General features: G+C 43.0%; 1 protein-coding gene across 1 annotated transcript in view; it reads left to right on the top strand.

Annotated features, from left to right (window-relative positions):
- plxna2 (plexin A2) overlaps positions 1-18,388 on the top strand; it is a 209,552-nt gene that overhangs the window by 108,746 nt on the left and 82,418 nt on the right. Inside the window, exons 5-6 of the mRNA XM_031290478.2 lie at positions 1,601-1,701; positions 15,411-15,534. Of these exons, the coding sequence (XP_031146338.1) occupies positions 1,601-1,701; positions 15,411-15,534 (225 nt within the window). The remainder of the gene's footprint in view (positions 1-1,600; positions 1,702-15,410; positions 15,535-18,388) is intronic.

Raw genomic sequence — 18,388 nt, forward strand, 5'->3', positions numbered from 1 at the left:
ACCTGACAGTAGCTGGTGAAAAACTGCCATGTCATTCTTAATAATAACTTTTCCATTTTGTAATCAAGTTGGACTTGAGCAAAGCTGTCTGTCCCTCCTCCTCCATGTGTAGGTGTGTTTGCACAGACTCTCCCCAGGTGGACAGGTGCCCTGGTGCAGACAAGAGCCTATTGATGGCAGAGAAACAGCTCCCTCTGGCCAACTGATCCCACCTGCTCACCACTATTTCTCTGGCTTAAGATAAAGGCAACAGTTGCCTGTGCAGTTGACGTCTCACGCGCTGACACGTAGGGGCACAAGTGCACCCAAACATTTTAGTCCCATCATCCCCTACTGTACAATGGGTCAACATAAAACATTACCATTGTTGTAATAACATAGAATTATCATATTTAAATGCTGCCAATGGAGAGGCGAATTCCCTACTCTTCCGGTGGACCTCATTATGATTTCTTTATTTCGGGAAAAAAAATATGTACTGTAGTGAACAGGGAGAGACAAATTATTTTTGGATCCTGTTTGAATTGAGCCATGAATTACACATATGATGTTCGTCAATTTAAAAGAGAATTTTGCAACTGAAGAAAGTCTCAGTTAATTGTAGTGCCACTTAGTTTTGTGTGAAACCGCTCAGTGAACTACATGTCTTGTCTCCACAATATACCACACCTTGCTCGCCCCCCCCTCGCTAGCTTAGCTCTGTTCCGCAACACATGTAACGTTATCTTACCTGATGTGTTTTATCCAGCGTCTTCTATCAGCCGGGAAGAGAAAGAACGAGCGAGATCCGTTGCCGGTGTGAGTAACTTTACATCCCGCTACAAAACACCCAAACGCGGTAGCTTCAGAGAGACGTCACCCAATGCGTCTGTGAAGTTTGTAGTCTTTTTTTATTACGTATATTATTATACTTCAACAGTTTTACAACAAACTAAGACTTTGTTGCATCAGAAAATTATCTTTTAAATTGACAAACAAACAAATCATATGTGTAATTCATGGCTCAATTCAAATGGGATCAAAAACAATCAAATCATCAACTACCATACTGTACATGATTTTTCTGAAATAAGGTCCTATGGTGGTCCACAGGAATGGGGAAGGACTTCGGCTCTCTATAAATGAAGAGGTTTGGTTTTGTTTCATATATCTGAAGTAATATAGTATGTAAGTAAATACTTGTCCAATACTACTTGTTAGTGTGTGACTGTCTGAGCATTCCTTTAGTGCACACAAACACACACACATACCCAGAGGCTTCTTTTTGTGCATCTTATGATATGTGTTGTGTTGCACTTTGACCCAGGGGCGGGGCTAGAAGGGGGGCACGGGGTGCAGACTGAGCCCATAGAAAATGTGTATTGTATTCGGATATACAATTTGTTTAAAATGAAAACAAGTGAAACTAATAATGAATGTGATGTTTTATGTAGCAGAATTATATTTTGTTGTTTTATCCTATTCAATATTTCCTATATTTCTGAGCAGATTTTCTATACTATATTCTGATAATATACTGATTATTGATCATTGGTCGCCCCTGTGCCACGGCACTTAAAAAATCCTCTGCTTTAACCCTGGCCCTTTCATGTGCTTTCAGGTTACCCAAGTTCCGATCGAGTCATGCGAGCAGTACGGGACCTGTGGAGAGTGTTTGAGCTCCGGGGACCCACACTGCGGTTGGTGTGTCCTGCATAATATGTGAGTATGCCTCAATCATCTTCCAGTGAGTTTGCAGATACATTACATACAGATTTTGTTAGACATCTTCCTAAGTGGCCCTCTCACAAAGGCAGGCAGGTTTTTTCCTCATGTTCCTTTATATCAAAATGGAGTATGAGGATAGGAGACATGAGATAGGTGTCTGTCTGGATATGGATAGTTGTGCCTCAGAGGTGCAGAGCCGGTTCAGAGCGACTTGCCGCTGCCATAGTGACTACTGCCCTGTCCTGACATGACTTGATATTAACAGGAAATGACACCATTCAACCGGTGTATGACTTACTGGAATTTGAAAAGACACACAGGAACAGACCAAAAAGTCTCATCATTTGACAAGTTCTCCTGCTTACAACTATCATATATGCATGTTGCTGTGTCTCTGCATGTTAAATGAACATCTGGTGAAGCCGAAATATATTTGTGGTGCCTGTTCCGAGCAAGTCAGGGGATATTTACCTGTCACTGAAAAAAAAAAAAAACAGCAGTCATAAGAATTAGCATAGAAGCCATGAGTGACACCTGCTGGAGCTGAAACATTACTGCAACAAAACTAACTTCTAGAAAGCCAGACTGGAGGAAAAAACAGACAGATGAAATGAATGAGCTTGAAAAACATGTATGTATTTGTTGTATTTTGGGTATGAGTCATTCATCTTTAAATTTAACTTGTTAGATGAAATGGTGGAGAGGGTATACTGGGACACAACATGAATACAACTCACTACTAAAGAAGCTGAATGACATACTGCTCTGTCTCCATCTTCCCCTCTTTGTTTCTTAAGCACACACATACTCTCATCAGTCTCATTTTCTTTTCAGCATCTATGTCTTGAATTCCCCACTTACAGCCCCTCCTGAATGCAGCCCCTCTCTCTAAAGGTATAGCTGAATATTTGTGTGTGTCAGAGCCCCGCCGCAATCATCATTATCGTGATGGCGGGCCCGGCAAAGTGCACTTAAAGTAATTTACATCACTCCAAAGCTGGGACAGGGCAAATAATTGCCTAGCGACAAGGTAATTCAGCATGTGCCTGCCGAGGTACAGGAGGGGCCAGCTAAAGCTCCGTATTCTCTGCAGTCTGCGTGCCTTCACACAGGGATCATTTACCACAACATTAGCCTCCGTGCTAGGCTGTTAATCATATGCCTTTGTGTAGGTGTAATAGGGAATGAAGTAATTCAGGTTAGTGGGAATATGAATCCACAGCATGATGCTAAAAGGTGATTTTTTTTTTTTTAAGCTGTTCTGGTGAAAGCAGCTGTGAGGCGGGAACAGCTGTTTGGTGTGTAAATGCCTTCTTGAGTCAGTGCGCTGGGGCTTGTGTCTGAACGTGTGTTTGGTGTGTGTGTGTGTGTGTGTGTGTGTGTGTGTGTGTGTGTGTGTGTGTGTGTGTGTGTGTGTGTGTGTGTGCGTGCGCGCGCGTGCGTGCGCGTGCACGTGGGTTCGATTTTTGTGTACAAGCACAAACACTTGTGTGGACCGCTGTACTGTACCGCGGGGAGAAAAGGTCAACACCCCGATTCACGTCAGATCAGCCATCTGTTCTCTCAGCACAGCGGACCCTCGTGCCACCTGTCTCTGGCCCTAATACCCCTTTCTCTGTCCTGACCCTGCAATGAGTGTGGCAGGACCCCTGTCAGCTCTGGCTGAGTTACTCGCAGAGAGGAGAAGAAGTTAAAGGAGGAATAGTTGGCTCTTCTGTCTGCTGCTCGTGTGGACTTCTGTGGACTTGCATGTGCATTTCCGCATAATAAACAGAGGGCAAATGCCAGGAATTAAATAAAAAACGATACGAAAATATGCGAAAAAGTCTGACAGAAACAGATTGCTTGAATGCACCTTCACCTCGCAGTACCTGATTGAGCTTCTTCTTCTGTAGACAAAGCATTCATGTCATGCTGCCACTCACAATTACATGTCACTCCACCAAAAAATTAAAATGCATAAGTGGGGTGTTTGGGGTGTACGTACGGTAACTGCTTTGTCCCCAGTTTGAATCCAGACACACCTCACTTTCTATAGTAGGGACTGAAAAAAAACATCACAGATCAAAAAAGACAAATTCAGTAATTTCAAAAAAAAAAAAAAACATCTCATCGTGCCATCTTATGTGGGAAGCAGCAATGAAATGTAATGGAGTTGCAGGTGCTCAATTAATTATGTAATCTTGTCAAGTCCTCTTGAACTACTCGTAAGAGAGTTGATTGGAAACGTTTAGACATTTGCACAGGATTTTAATGGAAACACAACTAATGACATGGCAAAGTAAAATGAGATAATACCTGTGGATCTGACAGGGGTTTGCTACATGGGTTTAGTTAGCATTAGGACTGCAAGAATGTGCAACATAACCAAGAGTAGAAGGAAGTATCTGTCAAATACCGCTGGAGAAAAGCAGCTGCGCCCTTCTGGTAAAGAGCTCCTCTCATCCCACACAACCAAAATTACATTTCTTGCCAGCCGTGGTGCCATCCACAGCTGTGATCCTTACCGCTTCCTTCTGCCCCCCCCTTTCCTTCAATTTCTCCAGTTCTTCATCATCTATCCCTGAGCCACTGTTGATTTTATAAAATTATCTTTCTCTCCTTTCCCATGTTTGCGTGCACCTCCCTTACAGCAAAGCTAGCGTCTAAGCTATGCCACTCATCTCCTCTCAGCTCACTACTGCGCTGTCTCCCATTTAGACACTCTTCCATCTGGAATAAGCTCTTCCTCACTCCAGAGATGGTCGGCTTGCCACACACCAACACCCATCGCTTTGATCACCCCCCCCACCCTCCTCCCTCCTTCTACAGCTGCCATCCACAATATCCATCCTCTTTTCTCCTCCTGCGTCTCCCCCCCTCCCCTTTTTTTCTTTATGTTTGTGCGCGGACGCTCATTGAAGTGCAGCATTCTAAGGTGGCTAATTAGGAACACAGGAGGACATTAGCTTGGTTTGCGATGATGAGGAGAAGGAGAGAATGCGAGGGAGGCTTTGGGCTGGCCAGGAGTGGCGTCTCTGTCTTCCCTGTCTTTCTGCTCTCTTTCTTCTTCCTCTGATTCAGTGTGGTGTGAGACTCTAAAGTCCTTTAATTACCAGCAGCTGCTAGGCATCCACTGAATGCACGAAGAATAGGAGGGGGGAAAAGAATGAGGGGAAGAGAATGAGAGCGGGAGAGAGTGTTTGGTGCCGCACACTCATCGGCCGACAAAACCGAGCAGCGTTTTGATTGCAGCTCAAAGGGAGCTCATCATCTCGAGCGCTCTCCAGTCGCAGTCCTGTGAATGGGTGGTTCAGCCTCCGTCTGACCACAATCCAAAAACACGGAGCTGCGGCGGTGCTTTCTCTCCGTCGCTCCCTGCTTCTCATCCCCGTTCGATTAGCTCTCTAATCATCATGCCCAAAAAGAGGCTTTTCCATCTCAAAAATGTCCCGCATCACTCTGTTCTCCCTCCATCCACTCAGCTCGCTCACACATTCCTGGAGAAGGTTTTGTTGAGATTTGTCAGGATTAGTCTGGACACTCTGTCTTAAGGGCTGAGATCCAGTGACAAGGTCAGCAGTTGACCAGTATAGCGAGTTTTGCTATAATACTATTCATTATAAGAATTACATCTCGACTGAAGTAGTGAATGATTATGTAGTCTGGATCAACACTTCCAGGATAATTGCCTGATGCATGTCCCTCACCTACTGCTCTCTGCGTGTTGCCGTTCTCAAACTCTGTTCGCTTTGGGAAACAACAAAAAACTTTGAGATAGCAAGCTTCACGCTGAAAAATGGCAGGTTTTGAAGAAAATGTGGTTCGTGCAACAAGGCAGGCCTGCGTGGCTCTTTCGGGGAACGATTGTAAAGATTTACAAAGAATATGTTTACGGCATTTCCTCTCTAACTGGGATGTTTCAGGACGGATTGGTGGGATTGCTGTGGACGAAGTACACACGGCGATACACTGGTAAGAGCAAATGAGGTTTAACCATGTATCAGCTAATTTAAATCGCTCACATTACTGTATTGTGTGAACAGCTAACTTCATTTAATATTGTATGTGGCGTTTTCTTTAGCTGGGTGCAAATGTTCCACCAAAACAAGTTCCTTCCCGAGACTATTTAGCAGAGCCGCCGTCGCTGCGTCCGGAGCTTAGCGCCGCCCAAGACGATTGTGATTGGTTTAAAGAAATGCAAACAACCCAGAGCGTTTTTTTCTCCTATCCCAGAATGCATGTGTGGTGTAGCCAGACCTTACTCCGCAGCGCTGTGGAGATCGGTCTGGCAATGCGAGACTAATGATCATGTGATATGTGCCGAGGAAATTCTGCTCAGTATATGTCGAAATCAGCGCTAGTTTTGTTGTGTGGATGACAGCTTAGGGCTATTGGTGTAGTAGGCCCCAGCAGACAGTGAGTCAGCATTTGAAGGTTGCTCTAAGCAGAATAACATATTACTACTACACTGTGATACTGCATTGCATTGTACTGTCAGTCTGCATGTGGCTGAACTGCTCAGATCTGTTTCAGCAACAACCCACACAGCAGCCTGAACGGCACAGCTGTCCACTTGTCTCAAATTGGTGTTATGAGCTTAAACGCTGTCAAACCCTTTGTTTAGCATCCTGGTTCGGAGCACATTATATGGGTACACTTTGTCAACTGCAAGAGATGGGGTTTGGGACACGGGCAATTCTTTAACAGAGTAGTATTATTTTATAATGTGGGTGGTGATGGCACAGTGGATATGACCCATGCCTTTGGTGTGGGAGATCTGGGTTCCACTGCGATACATCAACTAATGTGTCCCTGAGCAAGACAGTTAACCCCTAGTTGCTGCAGAGTTGTGCAGCCTCTGATATATATAGCAATTGTAAGTCGCTTTGGATAAAAGCCTCTGCTAAATGACATGTAATGTAATGTAATAATGTGACCCATGGTTTTAAGAGAAAGGAGGTAGGGATTTGAGACAGGAAGACATTTATCAACTTAAAACCAGACGCCACAGCCCTATTTTTATAACTACAAGCGTTTTTTTTTGTTTTTTTTTCATGCAATCATTACACTCCTACGGATGACGTCAAGCAGCGGCCATAAAATCTCCTCTAATTTACCAGTGGCAACAACAATTAGCCCAGCAATGAAAAGCCCGGCCGCTTCAGCCCATTGTGGATGTCAGACTGAGTGTCTAATGGCCGTCTCATCAGCTACAGCCACAGTTAGCAGTCAGAGCAAGGCTGCATCCATCTTACCAATTGGGCCTAATGAGATATCGATCACGAACATGTAGGTCTATCATTATTTCCATAGATTCCTAGCACACAGAGCCAGTACACGATGGCTACATGATGGCTGAAATACTGCACCAGTATGTACAGTACATATAATAAGGGCTGCTCGATTGTGAGAAGAAAAAAAAAAAAATCACAATTACGTTGGTCAATATTGAAATCCCGATTATTGAACACGATCACTCATTGACTTTTGGAAAGATGTTGCGTTTATTGAACTTAGAAACAGTTAAAAACAAATCAACAGTGAAAACACCTTGAACTGTGAAATTGCCCTGAATACTTTAACCGTTTGAGCTTTTTGAATTCCCCTTCAGAACACAAGACAAAATTAGAGTTTACTTGCAAAATGTAACGTGCAAAATAATCAATGACATTGTTTTTGTGATCGCGAGGAGCCGAAATCGCGATCAAAATTTGATTCATTGCACAGCCCTGCATATAATACAGTTAATGATCCTATAAACCCCAGTGTGTCTGTATCTCTTGCTTGCTCACTCATTTTCTTTTTGAGATGCTTCCATCCCCGCGCTGCTTTTTCTCTCTACTCAGCCCACGCAAGTGAAGCTGTAGCTTGATGCAGAGCACTGAGAAATGGTCTCTCCTCTCCACTTTGTCCTTTTCCTTCCCCTCGCTCGATATCTTTAACAGAGTCTGACACACTAGGTTTGCATAAACCATACGTGTGTGTGTGTGTGTGTGTGTGTGTGTGTGTGTGTGTGTGTGTGTCCATGCAGGTGTCTGTCATGTGTGGACAGTGGCTTCCGCGGCCACTGGTGCAAGTACCGCAACTTGTGTACCCATGACCCCTCCAGGTGGCACGCATGTGCCTGTGAGTGTGTTTTTATACGAGTCGACTCAAGTTTACACCACAATAGCTTCCCGATCTATGAGAAGATGAAGTGAATGGGTTGTGGTCGTACTGTGATCTGTGTCCTGTGGGCGCTGTCCTGCAGTGACATTATCAGTCGCCACAGGAGACAGACCGTGAGCTGCAGTGGTTGCTTTGACCCCTGACATGAACTGTACACAACGTTAGCTTTCAAACTGTGCCCTCACATGTTAGCCTCAGCCCACACAGCAACATGAGCTGGTGCAGTTTACCATCTCTGCAGTGGTTTGGAATTGGAAAAAAAAAAACACATTTTATTATTATTCCTCCTTTACTTTCCTTCTTACCTCCTGTGGTATGTGTTTGAAATGGATGTTCTCACGGTTAGGGCTGCTCGATTATGGAAGAAATCACAATTATTCTGGTCAATGTTAAAGTGCTCATATTATGCTTTTTGGCTTTTTCCCTTTCCTTTATTGTGTTATACTGTATATCTTTTTTTGTGCATGTTATAGGTTTACAAAGTGAAAAAGCCCAAAGTCCACCCCAAAGGGACCTACCATCTCCAACAGAAAACACTGTTCACAAACTGCTCCAAACAGCTATATTGTAGTCCAGTCTTTACTTCAGAGACAAACGTGCGTCACTCTGTAACATGTTATAATGCTCGCCTAGCTGCTAGCGTGGCACGCCCTCATACTCTGCTTCTGACTGGCTAGTAGTCCTTATCTAGCTACTGTCAAGGCACGCCCTGATTCTCTGCTTCTGACTGGCTAGTAGTCCTTACCTAGCTACTGCGCATGTGCGACTCCCAAAAAAGATGGAACAGAAGTGCAATGTCTCACTCTGTAGCTAAAACAGAGAGCTCAACACACAGGGTGAAAAGAGGAGCTGCAGCAATGTGCAGTATGACAAAAAGATGGTGTTTTCTGAAAATTAAACCGTGTAAACCTATTCTGGTACAACCTCTAAATACAATTATGAACCTGAAAATGAGCAAAATATGAGCACTTTAAAATCATGATTATTTAACACGATTACTCATTGACTTTTGGAAAGATGTTGCATTTATTGAACTTTAAAAAACAGTGGAACAATTAAACAAATCAACAGTGAAAACTTGAACTTGAACTGTGAAATTTCCAAAACGTAACGTGCAAAATAACCGTTTGTCTCCATAACATTGCTTTTGTGATCGTTAGAAGCCTGAAATCGAAGTGGCGATCAAAATTTGATTAATTGCACACCCCTACTCACAGTTTAAGGATGCAGCAGTTAGAAACAAATGCCTGGAATAACTCAGAATGAGCATAAAACACTGACGGACGGAGGTAGTGTGTGTAGGCAGCACAGCCCTGCACATCACTGCTCACCTAGTCTCGCATTGCCAGACCTTCCTCCACAGCGCTGCGGAGGAGGGTCTGGCTAGTCCACACAACATTCCTGAATAGGATATAAACGTGCTCTTGTTTATTGGCATTTCTTCACAATTGTCTTGGGCGCTGGACTCTATGATGATGATTTTCTAACATAATGGCTTACCACTTAAGACTAGTAAAGCTTTGTCAAGCACCATCAAATATTCAATATACATCTAGTTTCTTCCTCTCTGTGCCTCCGTCTTCCCACCCTACTTCTTTTCAGCCCTCCACTCCGCCCACCAAAGCGTCTGTGCTCGGCTCTCATTTTCCTTTCTGTGTGGCGTTTGTGTTCTGGCTCTAGTGAGGGAAAGAAAGGTGATTTTAAAATGGCTCCCCCTCTGTTCTCTCTCTTTAAACATGGTACTTGCAGCTAGAGCTGCAATCAGACAGGCCTTCGCACTTTCATTGAAGTCCTTAGATGTGGTAAGAGAAGGGGAGGAGGGATAGAAGAACAGGAATCTTTTCTGTTCGCCTGCCTCTCCTGCTCTGCTGTCAAGGCCAGGGTGTGCGTGTGTGTGTGTGTGTGTGTGTGTGTGTGTAAAGGTGTGCATACATGTATGAAGGATTTAGTGCATGGGACTGTATGTTATTATCAGACCCAAACGGAATCTGCTGATTTCAGTTGTCAGCGTTGATCCAGAATGAAAATCTGTGGAATTTAGCGAGTTGTTTTTCGGCTTGTGGTGAAGATGTGTTAACTTTCTGAATTTTATTTACAAAAAAAAAAAAAATTATCTGCGGAAAATCTGCAGAAAACTCTACAGATTCTGTGTGGGTCTGGTAATTACTGTATGGCTATTAGTGTTATTATGTACGTGTTTGTGCATGTTTGAATGTATACATTATTTGTCTGTGTGACTATGGTCTGTGTCCATGTGTTATATGTGAATGGGTGTGTGTATATTCATACATCTGGGTGTCTGTCAAAGCTTGGTCCAGCAGCAGAGATGACTGTCCAGGGCAACAGAATAAGATTTAGTAATTGGTGGAACAAACCCTGAGGTCTAACCTATGCTCTGCTCACCCTCCCACGATGTCAAAAGTACATACAGTATGTGTGTCTCAAGGCTTTATTTTTTACCTCAGAGCTCCAACTCTGACAGTGCAGACAATATGCTCTCTGTAGGAGCCTGTAAGTTAACTCAAAATAACTTAGAGTTGAGTTTGTATTTGCTTATGTTTAAATGTCTATATAATTACGTTCTTTGCTGTTAATGTACAGTGTATTCAACAAAGGGTATTGGATAGGCCTTTATTGTGACAAATCTAATTTACTCCGTTTCTATGTTTTGTGAGCTACTGTGCAGTGTCTGTTCTGGTCAGATAGAAGAAAACAGTTGTTTAGTGGGTCAGCGGTAGCTGTGGAGCAAAACGATTTTTGACAGTTATGTAATGTAACATCAAAGAAAAGTTGGAAAGAACAACAAGTTAGACATTTTCAATGTGGATTCCTGTCGGGTAGAAACTCTGAGAAAAGTTTGGATGAAAATCGAAGACTTTGCTGAACAGGAAAGTTTGCCATTAAATTCATAAAACCCAACAAGTTGATGTGACGTCAATCCCAATCCTGCCTACTGCTAAAATACTGAAGTGGATTTAATACTAAGTTGAATTTTGCCACTACACTCTCCTTTGCTTTTTTATATGGATGTTTTAGTTTTCCTACTCGCCTTACATGACTGCATGAAATGCGACTGCCACTACAACTGCATTCATACAGTGCAGTGGAGTTGTAGCTGTCAGAGAGTAGTCATGATGGAAGAGGAAGCAGCTACTTCAGCACCATGGACAGGGCTTAGGAAGCCCAAGACCCAGCAGCTGCTGGAGGGAAAATAGCTGCTTATTCCAAAAGATGGGCTGAACGAAATGCATGCATTTCTACTGCCAATCTGTGCATATACAAAACATAGAGGCAAAAGTGTTCATGTTTGTGGGTATGTGTGTTTCTTCAATGTGCGTATCACCTTTTAAAACCTTATTTCTCCATGTGAGCCACCCCCCTTAAGGAGGATTGTGAGTGATGGAACACAAAGCATCGGCGAACTACTGAGTGACAGGCCTGGGCCCGACAGGAGGATAAGGGGGGTGTAGGGGGAAGGGGGTCAGGAGGGGGGGGATATGAGGAAGGCAGGATTCTAGTCAACACCCAGTGGCATGCACTTCAGCTAATGAGAGAGGCAAAAGGGTCAGCTTCTAACTACACAGAGATAATGGCCATCTCCTGAAACCATGGCAACAGCAGCCATCCTGCACCCCTCCCATCCGCGCTGCCACACCCCCTCGCAGAGCTTTCATCTTACTTCACCCCACCGAAATGATTTCTTTTTTTTTTTCTTTTTTTTTTTTTAAATCACGGTGAGGAAAATCAATGCGGGACTTTTTGTCAGTTAATGACCGCCCAGGTTTTTGCATCTGTACCCGTACAGCTTGGAGACATGCATTAAACATTGTGCTGCAGTCCACGCCTGAAAGCACATTAGGTATCATTTTCTGCTGCCATGGTGGATGTAAAAGACTTGTTAAATTGCAGACGGAGTAACACGTTGCCTTCGAAAGGTGCACTAATTTCAACTTGTGAACGCGTGAGACAAAAAGGAGAGACATGGACAGAGAGTGAAGAGAGAGAGAGAGAGAGATTTTTTCATTTTTACAAAAGCACTTTATTTACATACTGAGTGTATAATATGTAGTTCAAATGAAACGGTGACACAGTTATTAAATAAGTGGCAATGCATTGAAATCCCAGTTTTTGTTAAAAACTAATCTATCTTGTAAAAACTCAACTCAACAAAAAAAAATCTTCAATCAACAGAACAGACGATATTATTAAAACACCAACGCTGTTTAAAAGCATTCAAATCCCCAAAGTGTCTTTGTAAAATGAAAAGGTAGGAGAATTCATATCAAGAGTAACAATGAAAATGTCACATTTAAAATGTAGAAACAGAGTTTCTGAAGTGGTGATGGGGGAAACCAGGTGATCATTTTGGAAAATTGTAAATAAAAAAATTAAAAATCCTGCCCCAGTGGGCCCCCTTTCCCAGTGAGAGATTCACACTACTACAGTTATTCTACACTTCCCTGCTCTCTAAAATCTGTAGGGAGTACTGTGTGTGTGTGTGTGTGTGTGTGTGTGTGTGTGTGCGCGCGCGCACCTGTTCATGTGAGTCTGCTGGATATGGCTTGAACTTCTGACAACATAATTACACACAGAGGCTGTAGATGAAGATGTAGCTCAGAGTCAGTATGTGTGAGAGTATGTGGTTAAGAAGCATGATATAGGCCCTAACGCACGCACGCACGCACACACACAGGGTAGGGAGAATGGACAGGGTTTGTAGTGCCACATCAGCACCACGGACAGCGGCTGACCCATCGGAGTCCAATTAGAGCTGCTGCGACCAGACAGCCAGTTAGCCAGACACTTAGACTGCTGGGTTGGATGAGGATAGAGAGCCTTTGGTGTAATAGTGTGGAGGGAACACACAGTTTTAATAAGAGGGAGGAGGCGGTGTCTGAGTTTTAATGAGGGATGTGGTGGATTGTGGGGGTGTCACCTGGTACTTGAGACACTGTCTGACCATTAAGATCTCTTATGAGTGAACGGTGTGTAATTTGCCCTAGTTATGTCTCCAAAATTACGTGATGATTGAAAGATATAATTTGGGTGTGTGGTGCTTAGTGCTGTGGCTTCCTAGTTTATGTTAGTATGGTGTTATAAATGACCCACTGGAGGCAGTGGTTCCACTTCTGGTGCCACCACTCATTTCTGTGCTTTATTAGTAATTAGTCTCGCATTGCCGGTCTATCTCTAAAGTGCTGTGGAGAAAAGTCTGACTACACCACACATACATTCTGGGATAGGAGAAAAAACACTCTGGGTTGTTTGCATTTCTTTAAACCAATCACAATCATATAGGGCTGTGCTAAGCTCCGGACGCGGCGGCAGTAGCTCTGCAAAATAGTCACAGGAAGGAACTTGTTTTGGTGGAACATTTGCACCCCGCAAAAGAAAAACGGCACATGCAATATTTAAATGTACTCTTACCAGTGTAAAGCCGTGTGTATTTTGTCCATAATCCCAGTTAGAGAGTAAATGCAAATCTTTACAATCATTCCCCGAAAGAACCAAGCAGGCCTACCTTGTTGCACAATCCAAATTTTCTTCTAAACTCACCATTTTCAGCCTGCAGCTTGCTAGCTCGAAGTCTGTTGTTGTTTCCCGAAGAGAACGGAGTTAGACGCAATGGCAAAACACGTCGCCGGAACATCCGGCAGCGGCGATTATCCTGAAAATGAAATGTACTGCCGTTGATCCAGACTAATTAGGAATGCATAGCTTCCTGGAGGCCATTATCACAGACTATTTTATAACACTTTTAGAGCTACATGTCCTAGAAGCCAGCTGCTATTGATGACAGAAGTGTCGTGAAATGCACATTTGTACATGAGTGAGCTTTTTTTTTTGTAATTGATGTTTTTAAGCAATCCAACAGACCGGTTTCCTATTAAGTCTTCGATATGCCATATGTTTTGCAAAACAAGAGAAAAACAGTCTGGTAACAAAACCATAACTCAGCCAGACTTTAGAGCTTGGGACATTTACAGCTTTTTTATCAAAACATAAACAGAGAGAGAAAGAGAAGAGAAGCCCGAAGCATCTGGTGGAGTTCTCTCAGTAGTTAATGATGATGATTCCAGATGTCTTAAGACAACGGTGGAGGATCAAGAGGTGGACGAAATGCACTGCACTTCTATTAATTATAATGAGTCCATACCAGGGATGGAGTAATCGTGTCCTGGACTATTCTCTGGACTCGTGAATTGACTTGGACTCGCGCACTGACTTGGTCTTGGACTCTGACTTAAGTATTTACGTAATTGGACATGAGCATTCATGACATAGGACTCGAAAGACGTTTCTGACTACTTTTGTGTAAAAGGCAGTGAAGGAGTTAGGCATGGGCTGGTTACCGGTTTCAAGGTGTACCACGGTTTGAAAAAGTCACGGTTTAAAAACCACTAACATGTTCCGTCATACCGTTCCTAAGGTATGAGCTGTTTTTTATGAGTCTTCAAGGACAGAAAGTGCAGTTTAGTAATCCGTCTCCCTGCCAGTGTGCAGTGTGTTTAAAAATAAAATACACTGTGTTCAATGGAAAAAACTTCTTTTGTTTTCATTTTTTTTTCATAAAAAATACATTTTAAAGCTGTAATTGCAATAACGTGAAACCGTGAAATTTTTGCTGAAGGTTATCATACCGTCAGAATCGTATACCGGCCCATGCCTAGATGGAGTACTCGAGTCCTGGGCTCGGAGTTGAGTCCGACTCAAGCCGCTCTGGACTCATGACTTGGACTCTAACTCAAGTAATGTTGACTCGACTTGGACTTGACTCAGATACTTCTTTGGTGGCTCGGACTTGGACTCGAAAACTGGGGACTCGAAACTTGACTTTGACTCAACAGTTGACTCGACTACAACACTGGTCCATACAATGTGTCAAGTATAAGTAAGGGTGATTAATCGTGCTATTTACGTATATGATCTGTCGTGTAAAATATAGGTGGTCATTCCTGTCATATATTCTGTAGACAAAGGTGAGCCGTTAACATCAGCTCGAGAAGACATTGACACAGCATTATTTGCTCCTCACATTTTTTTAATGCTTATTACAACAAAGTTTAATGTTACCTTTTTTTTAAAGGTTTCCTGTTAGAGTTTTTGACATTTTCAATCTTCATCTTTCCCTCCCCTTCCTTCTGTTGTTGGATAGGGTTTTTAAATGTATGTTAACACTGGCAATTTGTCTTTTTTCCCCCCAACTTCAATTGTCACTTCACTGTAGTATTTCCATTGCAGCATTTATTGTAACACAAGCATTTATTTCTATCACTGTTGTTGTTATTGTTTCACTTTTTTCATACCTTTTCTATACTTTTAATTTTTCGTATTTTCCCTCATATTATAAGTTTGGCAGCAGCTCTTTTTCTTGTAATTTATTCGTTGATTGGGTTGCTTATGTTTTAGTTTGGTAACAATCAAGTCTAATGAAAGTTTTCTCTATATAGAAGCCTCTGTTTTTCTTTTTCTTTATGTTCCTTTTGAAAAAAAAACTGATATCAGTAATCTCTTCCTTTCTGTCTTTGTCCCTCCTTCTCGTCTCTGTTCAGCTGCTCTCAGAGGAACCGGTGTGAGCGTGCAGATGAGCCGTACCGCTTCGCTGCCTCTCTCAACCAGTGTGTGAAGGCCAGTGTGTACCCAGACAGCATTGCGGTGTCAGAGCCCAGCGTACCTGTAAGTTCACACACACACACACACACACACACACACACACACACTCACATACAAAATGCCAAACACCTGCAATCTCAACCACTACTTGCACGCATCACGATGAAAAATTAGCCCTCATTTCCATATCCCCTACCCACGAGCAGAGGCAGAACATTTAAAAAGATCCCACATAGCAGTTTGCTTAGTCTTGATTGTGGTTGATGCATAAACATTAGATGGGAAGGTTCATAAGAGCTCTCCGTGGGCGTTTTAGCGTGCATATGCTCACTTGGTACAAAGCAGTCAATATGTGTGCCAAGACATGTTTGTGTGGGTGGGTGTGTAGGTGTTAAAGTTGTCCAAAAGCAGCTAAGTACAGTGCAGTATTTCCACATGGACTTAGCAAAAACAGGCAAATAGAGCATCAATGAAAGGCTCTGCCTGTGCACGTTCTGCTGCACATGTATACGCGTGGACACGCACTTTGGGTCTTTAGATACCCACGCTGTGGAAGGGTCAGTTTATCCAAAACACAAAAGAGAACACATTTTTCTTTCTATCCAGAGTTATTTCCTTAGGGTTTGACATGTCAGAATGGCAAATGTCTAATCCTGTGGTGCTCAGCAGCGTTTGGTTTTGGTTATTTAACAGTTTACAGTTGTGTCAATTGTGTGCGCTTTTGGTGTAACAAGAGAAAATGTAGGTATAAGCATGCCGTGTAGTATTTAGCTGAGCTATTGTTTAGTGGTGCTTTCTGAGCTCTGTATTTATATCTACAGTACAAGCGTGCACTCTGTTTATACAGAGATAGATATTTGTTAGCAGAGATAGTATATTTATTATATCAGAGTATAAGGCATACCTTTATTGCATGATCCCACAAAAAGGTCTCAGGTGTAGCATTTGGTCCTATGGACCAAATTCTACAAAGCTCTATGGAATGATGACAGACATTACAGCCGACTGCTCCAGACCTCTTGAAAGTGCACATCAATTCCCTGGATTGATAATCCGCACAGGCACATTGATATATTTTCTTGTATTTTGGGTTAGATGCCTCTTTAATCTAACTGATAAACATCACAAAAATCCTGCTAAATGTGCCAGTGGCTCTGGCAGTGACTCACCCTGCATCGCATGATATCTTCTCCTCAAACTAGCCCTCAGTAGACTTGGCCCTGTTTGCCCCGGTTTACAAACAGCAGTTTACCAGGAAACATGTTAGCAGTTGTTTCCGTGTCAGCTGTACCAGCAACAGGGTCATCTCGCCAAACCGTGCACAAAACCACTCACAAATTTCACAGGGGCAGACGGCTATCTCCATGACAACACAGCCTCTTCATGTGGGCACTAGGATAGATAGAGAAACAGAGAAAACAATCAAATTACCTTTTAAAAATGATTAAAACTCTGCCACCAATTAGGCTGGTTGTTGCTGCCAAGCTGTACAAACACCCACCGCTGCCATCTTTAGGGAGGACAGGAGAACAAAAAGCGCGAAGGCTTAACAGTCTGAGACAAACTCACTTTCTGTAGCTGTGTGTGTGTGTGTGTGTGTGTGTGTGTGTGCGTGTGTGTGTGTGTGTGTGTGTGTGTGTGTGCGTGTGTGTGTGTGTGCGTGCGTGCGTGTGTGTACACATGCGCAAATTTTGAGTGTTTATCTGTATGTGTATGTGTGTGTCTTGACATAACGATGAGAGCTAATTAATGTGAGAGGTTACTCAGGGAATTCTACGTTGAACAAAAGACATTGATTGCTGTGATTGCTGTAATCAAGGATCTCGCTGACACACCTCGGGGTGAAGCAACACAAACACGGTGAAAGTAAAACAGGGGAAGACAAGAGGTCCTCGGAAAAAAAAAATCACCATTCCTCTCAATGGGTACCAGAGTTAGCTAGCTAACGAGGGAGGCTGTGTAGTCAGCTACTGAGACAGTCAGCATCTCTTGAAAGGCCTACAGTTAAGCTGCTCAGCTGCCTCGCCTGTCCCAGTAGCCCTGCGGTGTTTAGTGAGAGGCAGATAAAACAAAGAGAAACTTCAAACGGTATGGCCCAAAAATAACAGCTAATGGAACAAAGCTGTGAAATGCCATGGTGATAATTATCCAGGCTGCCTCTCTTGGCTGGAGAGCCAGATCACACACCCCGTGCGCAGAATACATTTATTTATAGGCAGAGCAGCTGATTGCTCCAGCCCCGGTGTCAATGCTCTCCAGAGAATGACTTCAAACGCCTCTATGTACATCTGCATGTGTGTGCTACAGTATATCGCACATGTACTGCACATTGTGTGCAAGTTTTTTTTCCTTCTTTTTTTTTCTTGTTTTCCATGTATCTTTGTGTCCTTGTAAACTTTGGAGAAAGAGGAAACACAAATAGAAATTTCCAATGTCCTTTATGCAGCTAAGTATTGACCACCGTCCAAATCACAATGTCTGTCTCTGTCTCTGAAATGATATCCTCCGCACTCAAATGGAACATTAAAGCTATAGTGCGTAGTTTCTGTCGCCCCCCATGAGGAATTCTAAGTATTGACAACAACACTGTCGGCGCGTCCACATGATACAAGCCTACGTGATTGCGCACAATTGCTAGTGGACACAATGGTAGCCAAGGAGGACACGGAGGATTACAAAAACATGATGGACTCTTCAGAAGAGGTCATTAACTTCACTCGCGTTTCTGCGCGCGAAAGTCACCGGACAACGAAAATCTTCTGAACATAGCCATACTGAGAAATACAGAGAGAGTTGTGTGGGAGCTGATAGTCTTAATTAGCTTTGTAGCAACTCATTTGACAATGGCTTGGATGTAATGGACGTTCATTAAAATCAAAAGGTTTCCTACTTAAGCTTTAAGATCTAAACACAGCCT

The sequence above is a fragment of the Sander lucioperca genome, chromosome 12, assembly GCF_008315115.2.
Source record: "Sander lucioperca isolate FBNREF2018 chromosome 12, SLUC_FBN_1.2, whole genome shotgun sequence".
NCBI lineage: Eukaryota > Metazoa > Chordata > Actinopteri > Perciformes > Percidae > Sander > Sander lucioperca.